General features: G+C 33.8%; 2 protein-coding genes across 8 annotated transcripts in view; one reads left to right on the top strand and one right to left on the bottom strand.

Moving 5' to 3' along the window:
• The window catches only part of DOCK7 (dedicator of cytokinesis 7), a 233,854-nt gene that overhangs the window by 140,578 nt on the left and 68,162 nt on the right, over window positions 1-25,114 (bottom strand). The gene's annotated exons all lie outside the window — the stretch shown is intronic.
• On the top strand, window positions 3,510-11,176 carry ANGPTL3 (angiopoietin like 3). Of its 2 annotated transcripts, XM_010370683.1 has the most exons (7): window positions 3,510-4,084; window positions 4,731-4,841; window positions 7,107-7,221; window positions 7,795-7,908; window positions 8,326-8,421; window positions 10,023-10,289; window positions 10,683-11,176. In XM_010370683.1, exons 1-7 carry the CDS (start codon window positions 3,590-3,592, stop codon window positions 10,865-10,867), a joined length of 1,383 nt encoding a protein of 460 aa, XP_010368985.1. In that variant the 5' UTR covers window positions 3,510-3,589; the 3' UTR covers window positions 10,868-11,176. The 2 variants fall into 2 exon arrangements, with proteins under 2 accessions (XP_010368985.1, XP_010368986.1); XM_010370684.1 differs by lacking the exon at window positions 4,731-4,841 and having other exon boundaries at window positions 3,546-4,084; window positions 10,683-11,034.

Below are 25,114 nucleotides of genomic sequence, written 5' to 3'. Positions count from 1 at the left end.
GTATATCAAAAGGGGGTAATCACTACTACATGTACATTCTGCACTTGGAAAATCCCTATATGTTGATTTTATCATTCTCTTATTCATTCAATAAACAATGCTTCTACAAATGTGTAAGGCGTTACTGTACTAAAGCATTATAAGGAATAGAAATTAAAAACATATACAAATCTTGCCAATAAACGGCTTACAGTGTAACAGGGGAGAGAAGTTGGCCCATCTATATTCTCCTTCAACTAGCAGGTAGATGAAATATCAGGGTCAAGAGTTGTAAGCCATAAAAGCTGACAGCTTAGTTAAGAGAAGTTTTGAAATATGTATTTCATGGCCAATAATTACAACTGTAACTTTTCTATTCAAAGAAGGAGAAAATTTGAATTTCTTCTCTAGCTCAACATACACTTTTATAATTCCATAACACAAACCAGAGTAAAGGCTAAGATGGAAATGAAGAATATTTTCTTACCCTTTTGTGGTTCCATATTGGACACTTAAAAATCATACACAACCTAATCAAAAGACATAATTCTTTAAAAAGGTACAGGAGACCAAAACTCAAAAAATCTAGACTATAACAAAATTTCCCAGTTTACATTATCTTAATATGCAATTAATTTTCACCAGTAAAATACTATACTATGGGTACAAATGCATTGATTAGTTCTAATTACAAAAATGGCTAATATATAATATTATGTAGTGTTTATGACACACCAGGTAATGTTCTAAGTGCTTTGAAAATATAAACTTTTAATCTTTATACAACCCTATAAAATAGGTGTCATTCTCACTGGACAGATGAGAAAACAGGGGTTCAGAAATGTGAAGTAATTTGACCAAAGGTCACAAAGCTGAAGAATATCAAATCCAGGATTCTGATTCAGGCAGTCTTGTTCCAGAATCATGCTCTTAACCACTATGGAATACTACCTGTACTATAACTATTACATCCAAAACCCTTAATACTACCTGTACTATAACTATTATACCCAAAATCCTGAGTCATCAAAAAGAAGAGCCTCTATTTTATACAATGAAGAGGCATTTCTAAGAATAGAAATTTAGGGATGAGCACAGTGGCTTACTCCTGTAATATCAGCACTTTGAGAGGCTGATGTGGGAGGTTCACTTGAAGTCAGGAGTTCGAGGCCAGCTTGGACAACATAGTGAGACCCAGTCTCTACAAAATATTTAAAAATTAGCTGGGTGTGTTGGCACGCATCTGTAATCTCAGCTACTTGGGAGGCTGAGGGAGGAGGCTCACTCGAGCCCAGGAATTCGTGGCTATAGTGACCTATGATCATGCCACTGCACTCCAGCCTGGACAACAGAGCAAGACCCTGTCTCTAAAAAAAAGAAAAGAAATTTGGAAATGGTTCATTTTGTAGTAACAATTTATAATTTACACTGAAATTCATTATGATAAAACTTTTCCCTGTGTTAAAAAGATATTAACTTTATGAAAAATTTATTTTAGGTAAGGTTGATTATATATACGCACACACATACACAGGTTAAAAGTTAGTTTCACGTGACATAATAACTAGCATTTTGAGGACTACCTGTAAGTGCTCTACATGTATTATTGTTAAATTATCATAATACTATGAATTATGTACTATACTTACCCCAGCTTTACAGATGAGGAGACTAATCCAAGGGGAAGTTAAGTAACTTGTCCAAGGTCAGACAGCTAGAGCTGGCTTTGGACCCCACTACAGTCTGACTCCAGCACCCATATTCTTAACAATTTCACCATATTAACATGTCAAGATTAAGTAGTTTTAAAGGATACTATTTTCTCACAAAGTTCTTTATATGAACACTTAATAAGAATAATCACTAATATTAGTATTTCTTTTTTTTTTTTTTTTTTTTTTTGAGACGGAGTCTCGCTCTGCCGCTCAGGCTGGAGTGCAGTGGCCAGCTCTCAGCTCACTGCAAGCTCCGCCTCCCGGGTTCACGCCATTCTCCTGCCTCAGCCTCCCGAGTAGCTGGGACTACAGGCGCCCGCCACCTCGCCCGGCTAGTTTTTTTTTTTCTATTTTTTAGTAGAGACGGGGTTTCACCGTGTTAGCCAGGATGGTCTCGATCTCCTGACCTCGTGATCCGCCCGTCTCGGCCTCCCAAAGTGCTGGGATTACAGGCTTGAGCCACCGCGCCCGGCCAGTATTTTTCTTTTTAACACTAAGTTGGAAGCACAGTGGAACATTTATTTTTAGAAATATTATGAATTGGCTGGGCTCACGCCTGTAATCGACTGGGCTCAGGTCTGTAAATTTTGGGAGGCCAAGGCAAAAGAATTACTTGAGCCCAATATTTCCAGACCAGCATGGGCAATATATTAAGACATCGTCTTTAAAAAAAAAAGTTATTAATCTTTTATTTTTTTAAATGTATATTATCAAAATTGTTACTAAGCTCACAAACTTCAGAAAAACTTATGATGGGTAAGTTGCTTGTGACATTGAAAGTATTTAAGATTCAATTCTGTTTGATCCTAGATGACCACATATCCATTTTTCTTTCAGTAAGCACATGGTAAAGAGCCTAGAACAAGCCGGGCGCGGTGGCTCACGCCTGTAATCCCAGCACTTTGGGAGGCTGAGGCGGGCGGATCACAAGGTCAGGAGATCGAGACCATCCTGGCTAACATGGTGAAACCCCGTCTCTACTAAAAATACAAAAAAATTAGCCGGGCGCGGTGGCGGCCGCCTGTGGTCCCAGCTACTCCGGAGGCTGAGGCAGGAGAATGGCGTGGGCCCGGGAGGCGGAGCTTGCAGTGAGCTGAGATCCGGCCACTGCACTCCAGCCTGGACGACAGAGCGAGACTCCGCCTCACAAAAAAAAAAAAAAAAAAAAAAAAGAGCCTAGAACAGAGAGACACAGAACACAGTGGAGAAAGGGGAGTGAAATGTCTTTAATGAAACTTACTATATGTGGGATTTTGTGATAATATACAAGGATGGTTAAGACATATGAGGTGATGCAAAAAAACCATATTAACAATTATAGTGACAAAAAATAAGGAGCATATAATTATACGTTGATTTATACAGAGTACCAAAGGAATACAGCATTGAGAGCTGTACCACCACCTGAAGGAATGGAGAAAGGCTTCAGAGAGAAAGTGTTTTTTGGGATGGATCAATGTTTCCAAAAGAACTGAAGTGCAGTTTGAGAAACACATACTTAATTCTTTTCCTCAACTTTAATAATAAATTTACTCAACAAAAAAGTTTATTTTTGACTTGTAAATCTCTTAAAACCATAAAAAAGTAAAATCAGCTTTTAAAAACAGGTAGTCACCATATCATTGAATGTGCAGTTTATAAAACAGCAAAGTTAAATACAATTTCAAATTACCTATTTAGTTGCTCATTTCTTTGATTTCATTTAGCATTGATGTAACTCAATGTGGAAGAAGGTTACATTCGTGCAAGTTAACAAGGCTTAATGATTAACCATATTCACCTGCCAACCTTACTGTTTCTGTGGCAAACATTGGTATATATAGAGTTAAGAAGTCTAGGTCTGCTTCCAGAAGAACACAGTTCCACGTTGCTTGAAATTGAAAATCAGGATAAAAATGTTCACAATTAAGCTCCTTCTTTTTATTGTTCCTCTAGTTATTTCCTCCAGAATTGACCAAGACAATTCATCATTTGATTCTGTATCTCCAGAGCCAAAATCAAGATTTGCTATGTTAGACGATGTAAAAATTTTAGCCAATGGCCTCCTTCAGTTGGGACATGGTCTTAAAGACTTTGTCCATAAGACTAAGGGCCAAATTAATGACATATTTCAAAAACTCAACATATTTGATCAGTCTTTTTATGATCTATCACTGCAAACCAGTGAAATCAAAGAAGAAGAAAAGGAATTGAGAAGAACTACATATAAACTACAAGTCAAAAATGAAGAGGTAAAGAATATGTCACTTGAACTCAACTCAAAACTTGAAAGCCTCCTAGAAGAAAAAATTCTACTTCAACAAAAAGTGAAATATTTAGAAGAGCAACTAACTAACTTAATTCAAAATCAACCTGAAACTCCAGAACATCCAGAAGTAACCTCACTTAAAGTAAGTAGAAAATAAAGAGGGTTCATGTTTATGTTTTCAATGTGGAACATTTAAAAAAAATATTTCTAAGGCATGCTACTTGAAATACTTCGTTGCATTGCTGAAATACTTTATTTTTTTCCAAGAAAAATAATCTCCAGAAAATAAAATTTCCCATTATAATTTTGTTAGTTTTTGTTTCCCTAATGTTATACATGAAAAGACTTGAAGCTTTACATTTTATATGAAAATGACAAATTGGTTAAGTAACACAATCTAGAACACTATGTCATTACACTATTGCAAATTACTGAAGGTAAGTAAAAAGTTAAAAAAATTTAAAACTATTCTCTAGTGTTTAAAACAGATTAAAGTCATACAATAAATGGAAAAGATTTATTCCTATTAAAATATGCTGCTGGGCTTTTTCTTTTAATTGAAGTTCAGAAAAACAAATTTTAGAGATAGCACAATTTAAATAAAATGTTAAGAACAAAAATATATGCTATTTGAAAGAAGCATACAAGGGGAAGGAATTGCCAATCTTCATTTTTCAAATCCATTATTAGTTTAAAAATTTAGATTATGATAGTGTTACAGGAAATTAAAACTCTAATAGAAAAGAAAGAAGAAAGCAACTTATAACCAATCTAATCTCTATATCCAGACTTTTGTAGAAAAACAAGATAATAGCATCAAAGACCTTCTTCAGACTGTGAAAGAACAATATAAACAATTAAACCAACAGCACAGTCAAATAAAAGAAATAGAAAATCAGGTAAGTCAATATTTTAATAGTATGTCCCATCTTTCACACAGGTTTGTAAAAACACTGAATCCTAAAATTATTTACAAGCTTTAACTGGATCATGAGTAAAATTATCACATCAGCCTAACTGTTAAAACTGTAGGATCTGAAGCTAATAAACTACCTGTATTTAAACCATGACTCCAAAACTTTGTGTGACCTTGAATAAATTACTTCACCTTTTTGTCTCTCAGTTTCCTCACATACACTACAAAGAAAGTAAGAGAACTTACAGGATTATTGTAAGAAAAAAATTAATTCATAGCAGCCAATGTCATCCTATTAAAATTCAAATTAGATCATGCTTCTCCTTGCTCAAAACCACACAATAGCTTTCCATCTCACTCATATTGGCTCTTTAGACCAAGATTACCTGACCCTTCATCATCTCACTGACTTCACCTCCTCTACTCTAGTCATTTTGATCGCTTTACCAGTATTCAAACACATCAAACATGCTGCCACCTCGAAGCCTTTGCCCTTGTTGTTTCCTCTATCTGGAATGCTCTTTTGTCTACATGGCCCACTCTTTGATCTCCCTTAGGGTCGTTATCAAACATAAAATTCTCAATGAAGATTTCTAAGGTCACTTAAGGTAATTTTAACCAAAAATTACAACTGCCTGGTCCCATCCCTGAAAACTTGTACTTCCTTAACTACTTTTCTCCTGCACACTCACCTTTATTTAACATAAATTTTAGTTATTTCTCTCTCCTATTCCTGCACTAAAATGTAAGCTCTGTGAATACAGGGGTTTTTTTTTTTCCATTATCTTCATATTTTCCATTATTTGTATATACTCCAGAATATAGAATACTGTATGGCACATACTAGGCATTTCTGTTGAATTAATAAATGTAATGTCATATTCACACAGAAGTGTGTGCTATAATTATTATTATTACTTGGATTACTAGAAATAGTGTGCCTCATAATTAAAGGTCAACATTCAACAACGTAATTAATCTACAATGTAAACAACTGGTGAAGTGAGAGAGGGAAGCACTTGTTTAGAATAAAGCTATGTCAGAATCTAAGTATTCTAATATACAGTAAATAGTTAAAAAATATTAATAATACTCTTAAACAGTCATTCAAGAGGATTCAGAAAAAATAATATAAACTCAGAGAAACTGGTAAACAAAATGATTTTCAAGAGATATGAAACAAATATTGTTACCAATTTCCACTAAGCAAACATAATTTTAGTAGTGCTACTAAAAGGTTTTTTACCAACTACTTTTGGTTTCCATACTTCTTATGATGCTATTTTTCTAAATTCTTTTCAATTATATCTTTTACTATGATTAAATGAACCTGCTCCCCAAAGCAATGTTACTACAGTAATATACATTCTGTCTAAAAATAAAAATGTGTGAAGAAACCAAAACAATGAATTTCTGAGTTGGGAGAAGAGTTAGATCATTTGATTTAACTTTCTCATATCTAAATTAAAAAAACAAAACTCTAAAAATTTAAGTAACGTTAAAATCACATAGTTACGTAGTAGAAAAGAGTAATATCCAGCAAGTAAACTTTACAATAGATCCTTTTAAATAAGGTCCTAGGAAATGTCATTTATGCCAGGATCAAAAAACTAACACTAATAATGCAAGATATTATATATTCTACTTTTCTGACTGTCAATGAGAAAAACTATCATTCAATAAATTGCAAACCCAACACACTTAAATAAAATGTTATTGCTAAACTAACGATAAACTACTGAATATATGGAAAGTAAGCAAATAAACTTGCCAAACTGCCAACGTCTACAGATATGTTTACAGGTCAAAAATTATCAAATTATCAAGAAAGCCAGGTTAAAATTATGTATTATGTCTTTAAAACAGGTCTCAAGATCAGTAAGACCTAAAACTGAAAATTATTAAACTTAAAATCTGAACAGAATATCAAATATATTCTATTCATATAAAAAAATACATTACAACATTCTAAGCAAAGCAGTCTCTACTTTTGGCCTTGTTCTGTTTTCTGACCAATGTCTGATTTTTTTGCCTTGCTTTATTTTTTAAATTTATTAAATAATGTCCCTGATTAAATATTTTGAGAACAGGTAATCTGTACAATCTGAATAACATTGTTTATCTAAATATCAAACACCATAACATTATGAACTGAAAGACAAACTGTACTTTTGACATCCTTACTCAGATCTCCCCTAATTATGTATTCAGTATCATTTTAAAAAACAGATTTATATTCTTTTATCAGCTCAGAATGACTAATATTCAAGAACCCACAGAAATTTCTCTATCTTCCAAGCCAAGAGCACCAAGAACTACTCCCTTTCTTCAGCTGAGTGAAATAAGAAATGTAAAACATGATGGTAAGACACTTTGGTGGGTTTCCTTCTTGAAGCTATTATTATCAAATTCCCTACTCTTAGGACTTGTTCTAGACTAAAAGACTAAGAGATATCCATCAAATACAATGTATCATCCTAAATTGGATCCGGGGTTCTTTTTATACCCTATAAAAGATATACCTAAGAAAATCACAGAAATATAAATATGGACTTGCTTATTAGATAATATAGAAGGTTTATTAATTTTCTTAGACGTGATCATGGTATTGCAGCTTTAAAGGAGAACAACCTCCTGTTTAAGAGATACGTGCTGAAATATTTAAGGAGTTAAAGGTCACTGGACTCCTGGCTGGGTGATAGAACAAGACTCTGTCTCTAAAAAAATAATTAATTTTTTTAAAAGAAAATAGTTTGGTAAGAATGATTCTTACATTCTTAAATAACGTGCCATCTAAGAAAAATGCTTTAACATAAACATTATTGAAAAAAATGCTACATTTGCCACAATTTCATAAAATGTCAAGTGAAATCTCAAGCTCCAAAAATATTATTCCTATTACTAAATCTGATGTAATAACATTTTATTGATTCTAGGCATTCCTGCTGATTGTACCACCATTTACAATAGAGGTGAACATATAAGTGGCATGTATGCCATCAGACCCAGCAACTCTCAAGTTTTTCATGTCTACTGTGATGTTATATCAGGTAAAACCTGTCTAAGGAGAATAGACAGTAGTTAGTTCAAGTTACTCAGTACGTATTAGGAAGATTAACCTGTTTATAATTGTTTTATACATATATATATGAAATATATATAATATGAGTATTAGTATAAATCTAATACTTTTATCTTGTTTATTTATGCATTTACTCAATATTCTCCTTTTCCTCTAAAATAATCTGAAGTGACTATTATCAATAAGTTTACTATTCCAAAATTCATTAACTGCCCTTCACTTAAGTTTTTGGGACCATAATAAATAATAAAATGTATTGCCATAACATTAATAAACTACCTTACAAAGCCACCAACTAAAATCAAGCAAACAAACAAAAAAAGTGTTATTTACATCTGTCAATATCAATCTACTAAAAATACATGATTTCATTCATTATATTCAGGTAGTCCATGGACATTAATTCAACATCGAATAGATGGATCACAAAACTTCAATGAAACGTGGGAGAACTACAAATATGGTTTTGGGAGGCTTGATGGTAAGGTGACTACATTCAATCATTCATTCATTTGCTAATCTACAAATATTTACTGAGAACCTATTGTGGACCGGGCATTAGGAAAAGTAGTAATGAAGGAGCAGCAGTCTCAGCCTTCATATAATTTATTATCAAACAATTACACATTTGTTAGTAAATTACATTTATTACAACTGTTATTATTTGAATTATATTTATCACAGTTACATGTCTGTTCTTAAATATACTTATCACAATTTAATTTGATGGCTTATAATGATCATAACTATAACTATTAAAGACAATTCTGATTAAATGTTATATAAGTAGTAACTGTTACAAATAAGCTGTGAAAAGAACCACTCCTAGCATTAGTCACTCTATTCTCTCATTAACGTTTTACATATCAATTAATTGGAAGTTAAAAGGACCAGGAAACTCAGACATACAGTATAAATTTTAAAATTTCAATTATTTAAATATAATATATAGAATGTGTGGCTTATAATGAATTAGTTAACTCAATGCAAATTATTCTGATTACAAAATAAATAATGTTAAATAAGCAAGATAAAATAACAGATGTTTAAAATCCAAAAACCACATACAAAAATCCATGAATGATGTCTAAGTACTCACTTATAAAGTAGAAGACATTCATTATTGTACCAAATTTTTAAATGCTCAGTACTATTTGACCATTTAAAAATTTTGTATTCAAACTACCAGTTAAAGCCCTATCTAGAAGGTATACTCCGTGATATGTTTTGTAGCTCCAAATCTTCTAATAGTGAGTGTAACCCCAAAATAAAAGGCTGACAGGTAAGTCGAGAATACTCACTTAATTCTGGTAAGAAACTAACCCATTTGTACTTGTATTTACCAGCAATCCTTAAAATGAAGCTTCCTACTAACTCAATAGCAATAAGACAACAGTGACTGTTTAATGAAAACAGTAATTTATTAAGCATTTTACTAAATACTTTAATAAAAAGGATTGTGATAAAAAATCTATTTATATCTGTTATTTATGTTTTTAATTCCAAATAAAAATAATTTTTAAAATTATAGAAAAAAGTTATTAAGAACCATGCTTTTTCATTTAAAATGATTTTTAAAATTTATTCCTGTATTTTTCTACAAAGAAAACATATATTAAGCAAATACCAAAGGCCAGGTTTACACTTGAAAAAAATGACATTATTATTACTCAAGTCTCTGGGAATACTTAACAAAAATCTCTTGACTGTATATGGATGTTAATAAATACCTGATAGTAAAGTTTATCCATATAAAGACTTACAAGAAAATATTCCTCTACCAATGACGAGACTTTAAAATATCTATAATAATGTAACACACTTCACTGGTGAAATATGTCTTGTAATATGCATTATAGAAAGGATACTCAGACTTTCAGTTCTATTAATATTTTTAACATTATTGTGCATATAGATATCTTCAATAAAATTGTTTTAAAAGGTATTATTTTAAGATACTCTGATCAGGGGATTCAAGACTAAACAACTCAATTAGTTGCACCAATAAAAAACACTTAAAAAAACTGTCAGTGTCCAACCTGTAGTTAATAATTCACAGATTTTTAAAACTTTTCTTTTCAGGAGAATTTTGGTTGGGCCTAGAGAAGATATACTCCATAGTGAAGCAATCTAATTACGTTTTACGAATTGAGTTGGAAGACTGGAAAGACAACAAACATTATATTGAATATTCTTTTTACTTGGGAAATTACGAAACCAACTATACGCTACATGTAGTTAAGATTACTGGCAATGTCCCCAATGCAATCCCGGAAAACAAAGATTTGGTGTTTTCTACTTGGGATCACAAGGCAAAAGGACACTTCAGCTGTCCAGAGAGTTATTCAGGTATCTTTTTCTGATAACAATACTTTATTTTCATATCTTCAAAGTATCTGCCCATATTATTAGCTATTATCTGCAATGACAACTTTTAAAAATCCAAATCCCAAATAAGTGTTTTCTCTCTAGATGAAAACCTCTTAACTATAATGAAAGTGTTCATTCTAGTTCAACCAGGTATTTTACCTCTAATCTTCCTCAGATTTTCTATTTTTGGTGGTTTACAGATTATTTATAGAGATTATTTAAAACTGGAACTTATACAGATTATTTAAAACTGGGATACATGCAACTAAAACACAATATTTATAAAAAAGGAAGATAAACTCATGGGGGAATACAGCAACAGTAACTACATACGAGTCTGTACCCACTAAACTGTGTATCTATCTCCTTTAGGAGGCTGGTGGTGGCATGATGAGTGTGGAGAAAACAACCTAAATGGTAAATATAACAAACCAAGAGCAAAATCTAAGCCAGACCGGAGAAGAGGATTATCCTGGAAGTCTCAAAATGGAAAGTTATACTCTATAAAATCAACCAAAATGTTGATCCATCCAACAGATTCAGAAAGCTTTGAATGAACTGAGGCAAATTTAAAAGGCAATAAATTAAACATTAAACTCATTCCAAGTTAATGTGGTTTAATAATCTGGTATTAAATCCTTAAGAGAAGGCTTGAGAAATAGATTTTTTTATCTTAAAGTCACTGTCAATTTAAGATTAAACATACAATCACATAACCTTAAAAGAATACCATTTACATTTCTCAATCAAAATTCTTACAATGCTATTTGTTTTATATTTTGTGATGTGGGAATCAATTTTAGATGGTCACAATCTAAATTATAATCAATAAGTGAACTTACTAAATAACTTTTCTAAATAAAAAATTTAGAGACTTTTAAGTCATCATATGAGCTAATATCACAACTTTCCCAGTTTAAAAAACTAGTTTTCAGGCCGGGCGCGGTGGCTCAAGCCTGTAATCCCAGCACTTTGGGAGGCCGAGATGGGCGGATCACGAGGTCAGGAGATCGAGACCATCCTGGCTAACACGGTGAAACCCCGTCTCTACTAAAAATACAAAAAACTAGCCGGGCGAGGTGGCGGGCGCCTGTAGTCCCAGCTACTCCGGAGGCTGAGGCAGGAGAATGGCGTAAACCCGGGAGGCGGAGCTTGCAGTGAGCTGAGATCGGGCACTCCAGCCTGGGTGACAGAGCGAGACTCCGTCTCAAAAAAAAAAAAAAAAAAAAAACTAGTTTTCTTGTTAAAACTCTAAACTTGACTAAATACAGAGTACTGATAATTATACAGTTCTTAAATTTGTTGTAATATTAATTTCAAAACTAAAAATTGTCAGCACAGAGTATGTGTAAAAATCTGTAATATACATTTTTAAACTGATGCCTCATTTTGCTACAAAATAATCTGGCGTAAATTTTTGATATGATTTATTTATGAAACCTAATGAAGCAGGATTAAATACTGTATTAAAATAGGTTCACTGTCTTTTAAACAAATGGAGATGATGAATACTAAGTCACATTGACTTTAATATGAGGTATCACTATACCTTAACATATTTGTTAAAATATATACTGTATACATTTTGTGTATTTTAATACTTAATACTATGAAAACAAGTAATTGTAAACGTATCTTGTCAGATTACGATAGGAATGAACATATTGGTGACATCGAGTTAAAGTTTATATTTTCCCTAAATATTCTGTGATTCTAATATATTCGTGTAGGTTTTCAAGCAGAAATAAACCTTGTAACAAGTTACTGAATGTCTAAACAGCCTGACAAGTATGTATATATGTTTAAAATTCAATAAATAAAGACCCAGTCCCCTAAATTATAGAAATTTAAATTATTCTTGCATTTTTATTGACATCACAAAAGATGTATTGTTATTTTTAAGTAATTTAAACCCTAAATCCCTAAAGATTAGATGCAAATTTTTTTTACCACAGTATAGTCAGAATTTATTTTTAAATGTATTTTTTAAAACTACCAGTAAGAAATTTTATTTTATTTTATTTTATTTTATTTTTTTTTGAGACGGAGTCTTGCTCTGCCACCCAGGCTGGAGGCAGTGGCCGGCTCTCAGCTCACTGCAAGCTCCGCCTCCCGGGTTCACGCCATTCTCCTGCCTCAGCCTCCCGAGTAGCTGGGACTACAGGCGCCCGCCACCTCGCCCGGCTAGTTTTTTGTATTTTTTAGTAGAGACGGGGTTTCACCGTATTAGCCAGGATGGTCTCGATCTCCTGACCTCGTGATCCGCCCGTCTCGGCCTCCCAAAGTGCTGGGATTACAGGCTTGAGCCACCGCGCCCGGCCAGAAATTTTAAATTAAACCCATTTGTTAAAGGATATAGTGCCCAAGTTATACGGTGACCTACCTTTGTCAATATTTAGCATTATGTATTTCAAATTATCCAATATACATGTCATGTATATTTTTATGTCACATATATAAAAGATATACATGATTTATGTGAATCCTATGTAAATATTTTGTTCCAGAAAAGTGCAAAATAATAAAGGTAAAAATAATCCATAATTTTCAGGACCACAGACTAAGCTGTCGAAATTAACATTGATTTTTTTAGGGCCAGAATACTAAAATAGCTCCTCTCTTCCCCCAAAATTGGACAATTTCAAATGCAAAATAATTCATTATTTAATATATGAGTTGCTTCCTCTATTTGGTTTCCTTTAAAAAAAAAAAAATTCTCATAGGACATGTTTCATTTTGTTCCTTTTAGGAGTAGTAAACTAGATTTTTTCCCCATACAAAGCTTTCTTTTACTAGAAAGATACTTCTGGTAGAACAGGAGAAAGGAGCTCTTTTCTTTACGGTTCACACAACTGTCTCCTGTCCTCACTACTTTGCTTAAAGTGCTCAAATTCCACCACTAACTCACAGTTGTCTAATCTAAGCAAAGTCTAATCCCCTTTGATCTCTCAGTCTACCTTCCCTTTCATCTCTCTACTACTTACTAATGTGAATATCTTTTTTTCAAACTTGACCTTCATTTTGCTTTCACAATACTATACTCTCCATGGATTATCCCTTACCTGAATTCATCTTTATAACCCTATTCCTTTCTCATATTTAGTACTGTGGGCCAACGGACAACCTTCAATCATCTTTTCTACATTGACTCTCAGACATTCTATCTGCTCTCACAGGCTCATCTATTTACCACGAATAAAGTTCCAAAATCTACGTATTCATCCCAAGTCTCTTTCCAGTTCCCCTTCTTACATTGCCTATCTGCCATTTCTCCCTTTAATACCCTATACTTCACTCAAATTCAACATATCAAAAATAACAGGCCGGGCACAGTGGCTCATGACTGTAATCCCAGCACTTTGGGAGGCCGAGGCAAGTGGATCACCTGAGGTCAGGAGTTTCAGACCAGCCTGACCAACAGGGTGAAACCCCGTCTCTACTTAAAATACAAAAATTAGCCGGGTGTGGTGGCATGTGACTATAGTCCCAGTTACTCAAGAGGCTGAGACAGGAGAATTGCTTGAACTCAGGAGGCGGAGGTTGCAGTGAGCTGAGATCACACCACTGCACTCCATCCTGGGTGACAGAACAAGACTGACTCAAAAAAATAAATAATTCACCAGCCCCTGACTGCTACTGCTATCTCTTTCTACTCACCTTTCCCTCCTTTCGACTCTTTCACAGCATCTTCCTCACTTCTTTATATCCATTAATATGACCAGCATGTTCCCAGTCACAGAGGCCTGAAACCTGGAAGACATCTCTAGCTTTTCACTCAACTTTGTAAACTACCTCTTTTGTATAAGCCACCGAGTTCAACACAATCTTTTCTTGAAACATCTCTTAATTTTATAAGCTTTCTTCCCCAAAGTCTGTCTTTAACTTGAGTGCTAGATTATATTAGTCTTCTCTTTCCTCCTAATTTTATGTCCCTCTCCCTGTCAATCTTCTGAAAATAAATTTGTAATGGTTGCATACTGCTTGGACCTGTGTCTTTCAAGCTCATCTACTGAAGAAGTATAAGAGCAGAGGATAATGAAAACAAATCCTTTTAGGTTCTAGAGTTACAGGATAAAATAACTTACTATATGCACAAATTCCTTTCAGAATCTTATTGGATCTTAGCTTAAATCTTAGAATTTTACTTTAAAATTGCATGTGAATTGTGTTTTATACTTTATAAATCTATCTTCACGTCTGCAGTGGCTCACCTGTAATCCTGGTACTTTGGGAGGCTGGGGCGGGAATACTGCTTGAACCCAGGAGTCCCAAGATCAGCCTGTGCAACATGGAAAAACTCCACCTCTACAAAAAATACAAAAATAAGCTGGAGGCGGTGGCAGGTGCCTCTAATCCCAACTACTTGGGAGGCTGAGGCAGGAGAATCGCTGGAGCCCGGGAAGTCGAGCCTGCAGTGAACCATGATCATAACACTGCATTCCAGCCTTGGTAACAGAGTGAGACTCTGTCTCAAAAAAAAAACTTCACATAAAAATATTTATTTTCCCCCAAGTATTCTAAAAAGTGATGCTCCTAGAAGATGTGTCATGTTTATCCTGAGGACTTGCACATCCCATACAGTTCTGCCCTCACAAGAATGCATATGCCAATTAGAAGAGTATAGGCCTTCACCTTCTGTTCTAATCAAAATTACTTTTAAACATTTCCTCCACACGTTCTTAATATATTCCATTTGTCTAGAATGTCTCCCCACACGTTTCTGATTTGCTAGATTGTGCCATATTTTAAGGTGCAGATATCTCGATTCTTCCACAAATATTCTAGTAAATGGCAGCTCATTCCTCTGAAACTATACAGAATTGCCGTCCATACCGCTCAAATGGCACTTACTGAGAAAATACAGAGAAGTAAATATGGCAAATCATCATAATAAAAATTCTGAAAAATAGTACTAAAAGCTCCAAAAGCATCAAAGATAGTCGTTTCACTTGATTTTAGTGAATTACTGAAAAACTCCTATATTAAGGGTTTATTTTGAATCAGTATGAATTTTACTGAAACCAATTACACATGTGTCTCATTATGGGGTAACCTAGTGTAGTGTAATCTATTTACATACACTGTGTCATCCTGGAATCACCATATTTTCATGCTTGTATCTTTACTTCCTAATAGCATAACTCATAAACATCAATTAACTCATTCATTAATTTTAGAAATGGTATTGACCAATATTTATTGAGCATCTACTATTTGCCTCCTTTAAAAAATGTATTCCAAATTTGTACTCATATATACTCTACCTTCTGTTGTAAGATAATCAAATTTCCTTGTGATTTTTCCCCATCACTAATAGCCATAAACACTGCATTTATGTATGTACTACTGAGTGATTATCCAACACAGCAGTTTTAAAAATGAAAAGAAAGTGACCAAACAATTGGCCCTTTTATCAAAGTCCAAAGTATCCTCATGGCAAATCAACTAGGGTAAAATTACTTAACTGGTGCACAGTTTAAGGTCATGAAAGTAGCCCTAACAATCCCCTACTACAACCCTTAATCAAATGAGGTTTTAATAACATTTTAGGAAATATAAAATAAACTTAAAGATTCTATCTAAAATATAAAAGCTGTTTTTTCTAAATTCATGTTTAGTCCTAAGAAAAGTCATACATCTAATAAAATGATTGGGTATGTAATTTGAAAAAGCAATAAATTACAACCTTGAAGATGTAAGGTTGTAGCTATTTATCTTCAAAAATCCAGCCACACCTCAGTTTCCTCACCCAATAGATGGGAATAATAATCCTGTCAAATCTATTAATACTTCCTGGGGTTGTAATAATCAAGCCGGACACTGTATTTGAATAGCTTCATGAACTATAACAAATGTATATACTTTTTAAAAACAGGATCTTCCATATCATTTTTCACATTCCTTTAAGTAAATAATCTCTATAAACTCTTCCTAACTGAACATAATATAATCCTCAGGACAGAAGAACAAAACTGCCCTTCTCACAGTTTGCATCTGTTTCTGGAACTTTACTCCTTCCCTTCGCAATCTAAGAAAACACTCCATCACCTTCAGATGCAAGCCCCTAACTAAATTTCTGAGTGGCTATGTTAAAATGTTAAGAAATAGAGCTCTTGACTCAAGAATTTTTTTTTTTTTTTTTCCCGAGATGGAGTCTCGCTCTGTCACCGAGGCTGGAGTGCAGTGGCACTGCACAGTGAGCAGAGTGATCTCAGTTCACCGCAGCCTCCGTCTCCTGGGTTCAAGTGATTCTCCTGCCTCAGCCTCCTAAGTAGCTGGGATTACAGGTGTGCACCACCACGCCAGGCTAATTTTTGTATTTTTAGTAGCGATGGGGTTTCACCATGTTGGTCAGGCTGGTCTCGAACTCCTGACCTTGTGATCCACCTTCCTTGGTCTCCCAAAGTGCTGGGATTACAGGCGTGAGCCCCCACACCTGGCCGACTCAATTTTTATAGTTGAAATAAACTAGGACCAATTAGATAGAATAAAACTCAAGAGTGGTATAACAAGGACAAAACCAAAATAGCAGAGTATGTGGCAGTAGCTTGAGCCATCTATGAACTCTAAAAAAAAACAAAAACCAATACTTTCTAAAGCAGATGACCATACACTTGAATAGAAAAGAAAAGTTCCTGAATTTTCAGTAACGTTCAGCTGAAATTTATACTTCCTTAAATTATGAATGTAGTAAACCAACCACAGCAGTATTAGCAGTATAAGCAGTATATAAGATTTTGTCATTAATAGAAACATACATTTATTATTATTATACTTTAAGTTCCGGGATACATGTGCAGAACATGCAGTTTTGTTACATAGGTATAACACGTGCTATGGTGGTTTGCTGCACCCATCAACCCATCATCTACATTAAGTATTTCTCCTAACGCTATCCCTCCCCTAACCCCACCCCGACAGGTCCCAGTGTATGATGTTCCCCTCCCTGTGTACGTGTGTTCTCATAGTTCAGCTCCCACTTATGAGAACAGGTCGTGTTTGGTTTTCTGTTCCTGTGTTAATTTGCTGAGAATGATGGTTTCCAGCTTCATCCATGTCCCTGCAAAGGACATGAACTCATCCTTTTTTATGGTTGCATAGTATTCCACGGTGTATATGTGCCATATTTTCTTTATCCAGTCTATCATTGATGGGCATTTGGTTTGGTTCCAAGTCTTTGCTATTGTGAATAGTGCTGCAATAAACATGTGTGCATGTGTCTTCACAGTAGAATGATTTACAATCCTTTGAGTATATACCCAGTAATGGGATGACTGGGTCAAATGGTATTTCTAGTTCTAGTTCCTTAAGGAATCGCCACACTGTCTTCCACAATGGTTGAACTAATATGAAGCATACATATTTTTATATCACTATTACAGACATCTCAAAATATTGCTGATGCTTATTACTATTTAGAAAATACAATAGTTTTTGAACCTGAAGCCCGATCATGTTATTTAATTCATTAATAAACACATATATCACAACTTTAATATTTTGATAATTTTAATTCAATGTAACTGATTTCCTTTGTTATTCTATATATTTTATGCATTTAAAAAACATTTAAACATTACAGATTGAGTATTACTTATTCGAAATGCTTAAGACCAGAAGTCTTTCAAATTTCGTATTTGTTTTGGATTTTGGAATATTTGCACTATACTCACGGTTGAGCCACCTCAAATCTGAAAATCCAAAATGCTTCAATGAGATCTTCTTTGAGTATGATATGGGTGCTTGAAACGTTTTGGATTTTGGAGCATTTAAGATTTTGGATTTTCAGATTTGGGATGTTCAATCTATATTGCAAAAAAGGGTATCACAGGATTCACAAGACAACCACAAGGTACTATGGTACACACAAAAAAACTAGAAGCCTATGTTCAAAGGACCTACTATCATGTAATAACCTAGTTTAAGAAACATGAATTACATTGCTCTCATGTCATACCATCAATAATACACATATTCTGACTGGCCAAGCTCTTCCTTGAAACAATATTTTAGGAAAAAAATTTAATCAGTATTTAATAAGCTCATTTAACTACTCAAGATAAACTAATGATAGTGAATTCTAAAGAGATCATAAAACATTTCATCTGTTATTGAGGTTAACTTTTTTTTTTTTTTTTTTTGAGACGGAGTCTTGCTCTGCCACCCAGGCTGGAGTGCAGTGGCCGGATCGGAGCTCACAGCAAGCTCCGCCTCCCGGGTTTACGCCATTCTCCTGCCTCAGCCTCCCAAGTAGCTGGGACTACAGGCGCCCGCCTCGTCGCCCGGCTAGTTTTTTGTATTTTTAAGTAGAGACAGGGTTTCACCGTATTAGCCAGGATGGTCTCGATCTCCTGACCTCGTGATCCGCCCGTCTCGGCCTCCCAAAGTGCTGGGATTACAGGCTTGAGCCACCGCGCCCGGCCTTTTTTTTTTTTTTTTTTTTGAGACGGAGTCTGAGGTTAACTTTTAAGAGTCCTTATCTGGACGGGCATGGTGATTCATGCCTGTAATCCCAGCACTTTGGTAGGCCGAGGAGGGTGGATCACCTGAGGTCAGGAGTTTGAGACCAGCCTGGCCAACATAGTGAAATCCTGTCTCTACTAAAAATACAAAAAAAAAAAAAAAAAAAAATTAGCTGGGTGTGGTGGCTTGCACCTGTAGTCCCAGCTACTTCGGAGGCTGAGGCAGGAAAATCGCTTGAACCAGGGAGGCAGATGTTGCAGTGAGTCAAGATCATGCCACTGTATTCCAGCCAGTGCAACAGAGCAAGACTCTGTCACACACAAACACAAAAAAAGTCCTTATCTGTTAGAGATACATACTGAAGGATTTTCAAGTGAAATGAGATGATGTCTAGGCTTTGCTTCAAAAATATTACCAACAAAACAAAAGACAGGACAAGCAACAGATAAAACAAAAATGACAATGCAAGTTAATTAACCCGTTCTGTAACAAGAATACATGGACACAGCAAAGGAACAACACAGACTGGGGCCAGTCAGGGGGTTGGGGGCAAGGGGAGGGGAGGGAGGGAGAGCATCAGGACAAATAGCTAATACATGTGGGGCTTAAAACCTAGATGACGGATTGATAGGTACAGGTACAGCAAACCACCATGGCACACGTATACCTATGTAACAAACCTGCACATTCTGCACTTGCATCCCAGAACTTAAAGTAAAATAAAATAAAAAAAAATTAATCTGTTCTCTTTACTTTTAGGTGTATTAATTTTAGGTGTAGGTGTACTAATTTGCTCTCTTTACTTTTGTAATTTTCCATAATAGAAGTTTAAAACTATATTCAGATTAGATCACAGAAAACAGATTTACTGAAATTTATTAAGAGATATATGGGCATATTCCTAACAGACCAAAATCCTTTTGCTTCTCACCCTGATAGTTACCAGGTCTGAACCACTGTATTCATTCTTACATTCTTAGTAACACCATGTTTGCTAGATACAGTCTTTCAAAAATACTAAGTAGAAAAACATACATTCAACAGGTGATTACAACTAAGGCCATTATTGGAAAAGCGGCTAACTCTAACAGTCCTGCCAAGAACACCATGTGTTCTGCGGATGTATCTCTTAAAAACTGAATGTCAGTAAAACACATAAGCATTTGCTCAATTAATGTACCTTGATCTATTACAACTCAAATACAACAGTGGTGATCAAGTAATAATTTGGAACACAAGTAACGTTGCATACAATCTATTACCTAACTTTCAGATGATTTCAAATATCCAGTAAAAGATTTTTTTCACCATTGAGAAAGATCTTTATTTGGTTTACTTAATGTTAACAATTACACTAGCACTTTTTCTAAAATACTGTGACAGGGTAAGTACTTCCTTGATAAAGCAAGAATTTGATGTAAACCCCACTTGTATGGTGCAGTAAGAAACATCATTCATTTTCTGATTGTTAGAAACTACCATATATTTGTGTATCTTCATTTACCCCTATAGAGAATTTGAAAAGATCAGGTCCCTCTTCAGTTAACCCTACGCAAATAAATTTGACCAGCTGTGTGTGGGGGTAGGGAGGCACGGGGAACGACAGAGTTTGTTATTTAAAGGTGAAAATCTCTAACTTCAGGTATAACTTAAATAACAGATTTAAGTCTTTAAGAAGACTCAATATCTTCAAAAGAACAATTTTTTAAAGTATACATAATAAAAGTAAATTGAACTAATATATACTCCTTTAGACAGCTTTCTCTGAATTGTCTGATAATGAACATAAAAATGAGAAGTGAAAGGTGTATAGGAAATGTGTCACTTTCAGAATACAGCTCTCTTTCCTATGATTTCTCAACTCAGTCAAATGCTTCAACGATGTCCATTCATTCCCCCTGTATTCAGACAGTTATTTTTTCCCTATGAGACCCTTTACAATCCTCTCAAGTTTCTTACTAAAACTAAATACAATATGCAAATATTTTCTTAAAACACACATGAACAATGCTTAAATTCCTAGTTTTTTCAGATATAAATTTGAACCCTCTGGAACTTCAGCTTTGTCATCTATAAAATAGGGATAACTATATTGGTTCTGTGCAGGCTGCTATTAGATTTAATAAGATAATGGCCATATATAAACTAAAAGGAGCCCTAGTGTCAACTTTATCTTCCTTTTTTAAACATTATTCACTGCGAAAATGTGTACACAAATATTTGTATAGTGACCACTGGTATGTATTATCAGAAATTATGGCTTATCCTAAAACATTCCTGAGAAGGCAAAAAGAATCCAAATGAACTAAAAGATTATCATTACCATGATCCAGCACAACCATTCAGTTAGCAAATATTTATGGAAATGTCTGTAAATTATTGATGATATTTGTATATTAGCTGTTAGCTGCTGAGGTTGTCATACATCCCTTTTTGTCAATCCAAAATTATTTCTATCTATGCTAGGTTTTCTAGATATGCTAAAGGTTTTTTTAAAAAATAAACTATCAGTTCCTAAACATACAAGCTGTCCATGAGACCAAGTTTTTCTAACAGCATCAGATAGAGTAAACAACCTTTAATGATTTGGTTTTAAGGTCCCATGGACATTGATGGTTTAAGTAATAATATAAAGCAGGGCAATATTGACTCTGATAACTTCCCTTTTAAAATAATTCTCTTACCCAATTATACCCCAAATGCCTAGTACCCTCATGCTTTTCAAACCAATCTCTCTCAAGTTATATAGTACATGAGTAAATGTAATCTAATCAAGCCAAAAACAATAACAACTTCTATTGAGCATTTAATATGTACTGCATTACTTTGTGCCATGTACTTTACATGTATTTAATCCTCATAGATTTCTAAGATATAGGTACCTTTATCATGCCCATGTTAAAGGAAGGAAAAATCATTCCTCAGTTGTAAATACAGCAAGTCCTCACTTAATGTCATACATACTGTGACACTGGATAATGTTCTTGGAAACTGTGACTTTAAGAGAAGGACTTTAAGGACCATGTGCAGCTGGTTTTTGAATATAATTTTGTTCAGCATTGTTTTGTCGTACCATTGACGAGGAAAAAAATGGCTTTGTCACATGTCATTTAGCTTAACATCTTAGTTTCCAAGAACCTATTAACAATTTTAAGTGAGAACTTATCGTAATTCTTAAAAATGAAACATGGTTACAAAATATTGGTTACAAGAGCCCATCTCCCAATTTTTCATAAGCTAGACATATAGTCATACCATTTCAAGTAACACAAAAATTGTTTCTTTATGTAATTTGGAGATCGATTATTTTTAAAAGGGAATAGTCAACTTTATAATCGTATTTTTTTAAAGAAACTATTTGGCAAAAAAAGCAACAACAGGAAAAAAGTCAACAAAGTATAGTAATCACAATTCTACTTCTGAATTTTCATGTTGTATCTAATTTTCTCTACTTCGCTGAGGACACTCTTATACTAGAAAATTATTAATCTCTTTCTTAAACAAAATAATGCATCCTTTTTGCTTCAACAGCTCTCACTGGTACATGCTACTAAGAGAGCACTAGGATCATTTCCATAAACTAAGAAACTAGTACCCTTGACATTCTATATCACATTTCATCAATGTCTGTTAATAGGTTAAAGCATTTAAGTTCCTTATAAACTGCACATAAGGAGGAATAAGGTTATGTAAGACCCTAATTTGAAATCAATTCATTTTAATGAAAAACATTAAAGCCTAAATCAGTATTCATGTTCAATAAATGTTAAATAGGCATAACTCTAATGTTTATGATGAGCTTAGCAAGTTCTATTATTCTCTGGAAATAAACTGCTCACTCATGAGAGAAAAATGGCTATTCTATAAACATTTAATGAATCAGTTTTTAAAAGCTTCTTGCCTACAATATTATTTTTACTAATAATGTCTGGAATGAGTATTAACTCTGTAATTAATAGAATGTTTAGATACAGTCCAAACTAAAGGCACTGAGATACATTAAATGATCTCTCAACATCATTCTCAAATTAATATGCTATAATTCATTTTTATACTTGAAAAATTTAACTCCCAGAATAGAAACTAATTATAGTTTTTGGACTATCAGTTAGCCTTACCAATACTAACCACTTCAAGTGATAAAGCATTCCACCCTAAAAACCAAAAGCAAACCCAAAAAAACAAATGATTTTAAACAAGCATTAATACATGTTTATATAATTTCCATTAAACTCAAAAAGCAAAACCATACTAACTTATAATTTATAAAACCCCTTAAATCATTCAATGTATGAACTTTTTATCTCCTCCAGAAGAGGATGTTACATTAAAACTGGATACATCCTCAAGAGAAAACAAGGTGCTACCTTATTTGGCAATGTATCTTCTCACTTGGTATGAGTGCACTACTCGATTCCCATTCAAGTTCTGTAACATGTCTAAATTATCTATAGTGGCCCTATTTTCCATTAATTCACAGACAAGATACCCTAGAATCCATTTATATCAAGTGTTTCACTTATATCAACTGTAAGACCTTAAAAAATATTAAACAAATATAAATAATGGTGTAGATTTTGAGGCTAATGTAAGATAAAAGTGTTCTGGTTAGTTTTAATAAAAATATAGCAAACAATTCTCTACCAGTAAGAAATTTTATTTTTATTCAAATTACATATAATTATGAATGCTGGATGTCCTACCCTACCAAAGGATGAAGAACACAGAAAATGAAATAAGAAGGCTTGGATTCAAGTCCAAATAAGTCTCTTAATTCAGCCTCTGTCAGTGGATAAGTGGAGATAATAATACTGCCAGAATTACATAATGTATAAGATTTCTATGAGACTGAACAAACTAATTTAAATGAAATTGTATTCTATAAAGCACTAAACAAATGTCATCATATCAATATGTCAATATGAAATCGCAGAACACCAATGATAAAGAAAGTAATTCAGAAAGTCTTAGGGAAAAATAAGACACAAAACATTAGCAATCAGTATAATATTGGACTACTCAAGGGCACTACTTAAAGCCAGAAGACAGTAGTTATATTTTCAAAATTATGATAGAAAATGACATAGAATTTATAATTTTATACCTGGCAAAACTAGTAATTTGAGAGTAAAGGTAAAATAAAGATAACATCAGACATAAAAGAAAATTTACCTCCCATACATCCTACTTAAGAAAGATACAAAAAGCTTTCAGTGAAATGAGTAAACTAAGGAAAATATATGAAAAATAAGGACTCTATTGCAAAAAAAAAAAAAAAATGCAAAGAAAATTTCCAGGATAATAGTAAATAGGCTCTAAGATGACAATTGTACAGTAAGCCTAAAAACCCTACAAAACTTCCTCTGCAAGGGAGGAAATAGTTGATTATTGATGTCTTTCACTGTACTGTAAGAAGTTTTACAGAGAGTTTTAGTGCTAACACATAGAAAAGGAGCCAAATCATGCAGTGGCTTATAGACTATTAGAAAAAATTCATTCTTTTTCTGCTTGTAATAGAAACACTGGAAGATTTCAGACACAGGAATGAATGATTTGATTTACAATTTTCAAAGAATTATCTGGCTGGCTATAATGTTGAGAAGTGACTGAGATAGGAGTAGAAATAAGATAGCCAAATTAGAAAGGATAGCAAAATTCGAGATCAGAGGCTGTCCAATATTGTAGCCTTTAGCCTCAGGTTATTAAGCACTTGAAATGTGGCTCATCTGAACTGAAATGTGCTTTAAGTATAAAATACACACCAGATTTTGAAGTTAGCAGAAGAGACAAGAAGTAAAATATCTCAATAATTCTTAACATTTATTACATGTTGAAATGATACTACTTTAGATACACTGGTTTAGATGACATATATGATTAAAATTAACTTTACCTGTTTCTTTTTTTAAAGTAGCAATTATAAAATTTTAAATTGCAAATGTGGTTCCCATTATATTTCTGCTTGGCAGTGCTGATCTAGATGGTGACAGACTAGAATTTTTAAAAGGTGGAAGTAGTAAGCAGTACAGACCAGGATATATTTTGGAAGTAGAGCCTATGTAACTTGTTGGCTGAATAAATGTGAAGGGTAAGGAAAGGAAAGAAATCATAATAATTCCAAAAATTTTGTCCTCAGGAACTCAGCAAATGGTGGTAAAAATATACCAGGATGGGGAAGTCTAGGATGAAATCCAAAATTCTGTTTTAGAATCTTATACCTGAGCTGCCCTGTTGAATATCCCAACAGACATGTCAAGTTCTGGTCTCAGCACTCACAAGCAAAGGGTATATCATTCATAAGGAGTACATGCAAACGGCACCCCCAGAGTTATGTAATGTTC

This window comes from Rhinopithecus roxellana, chromosome 12, assembly GCF_007565055.1.
Source record: "Rhinopithecus roxellana isolate Shanxi Qingling chromosome 12, ASM756505v1, whole genome shotgun sequence".
Taxonomy (NCBI): domain Eukaryota; kingdom Metazoa; phylum Chordata; class Mammalia; order Primates; family Cercopithecidae; genus Rhinopithecus; species Rhinopithecus roxellana.
The sequence above is the reverse complement of the archived record's forward strand: the minus strand, read 5'-3'. Positions and strand labels throughout refer to the sequence as shown.

Excerpts from the sequence above, each read along its gene's own strand:
- ANGPTL3 (XM_010370683.1), top strand. The coding sequence starts at position 3,590 with ATGTTCACAATTAAGCTCCTTCTTTTTATTGTTCCTCTAGTTATTTCC. Across the intron at positions 4,085-4,730 it reads CAGAAGTAACCTCACTTAAA|ACTTTTGTAGAAAAACAAGA; the intron begins GTAAGTAGAAAA and ends CTCTATATCCAG. Across the intron at positions 4,842-7,106 it reads TAAAAGAAATAGAAAATCAG|CTCAGAATGACTAATATTCA; the intron begins GTAAGTCAATAT and ends TTCTTTTATCAG.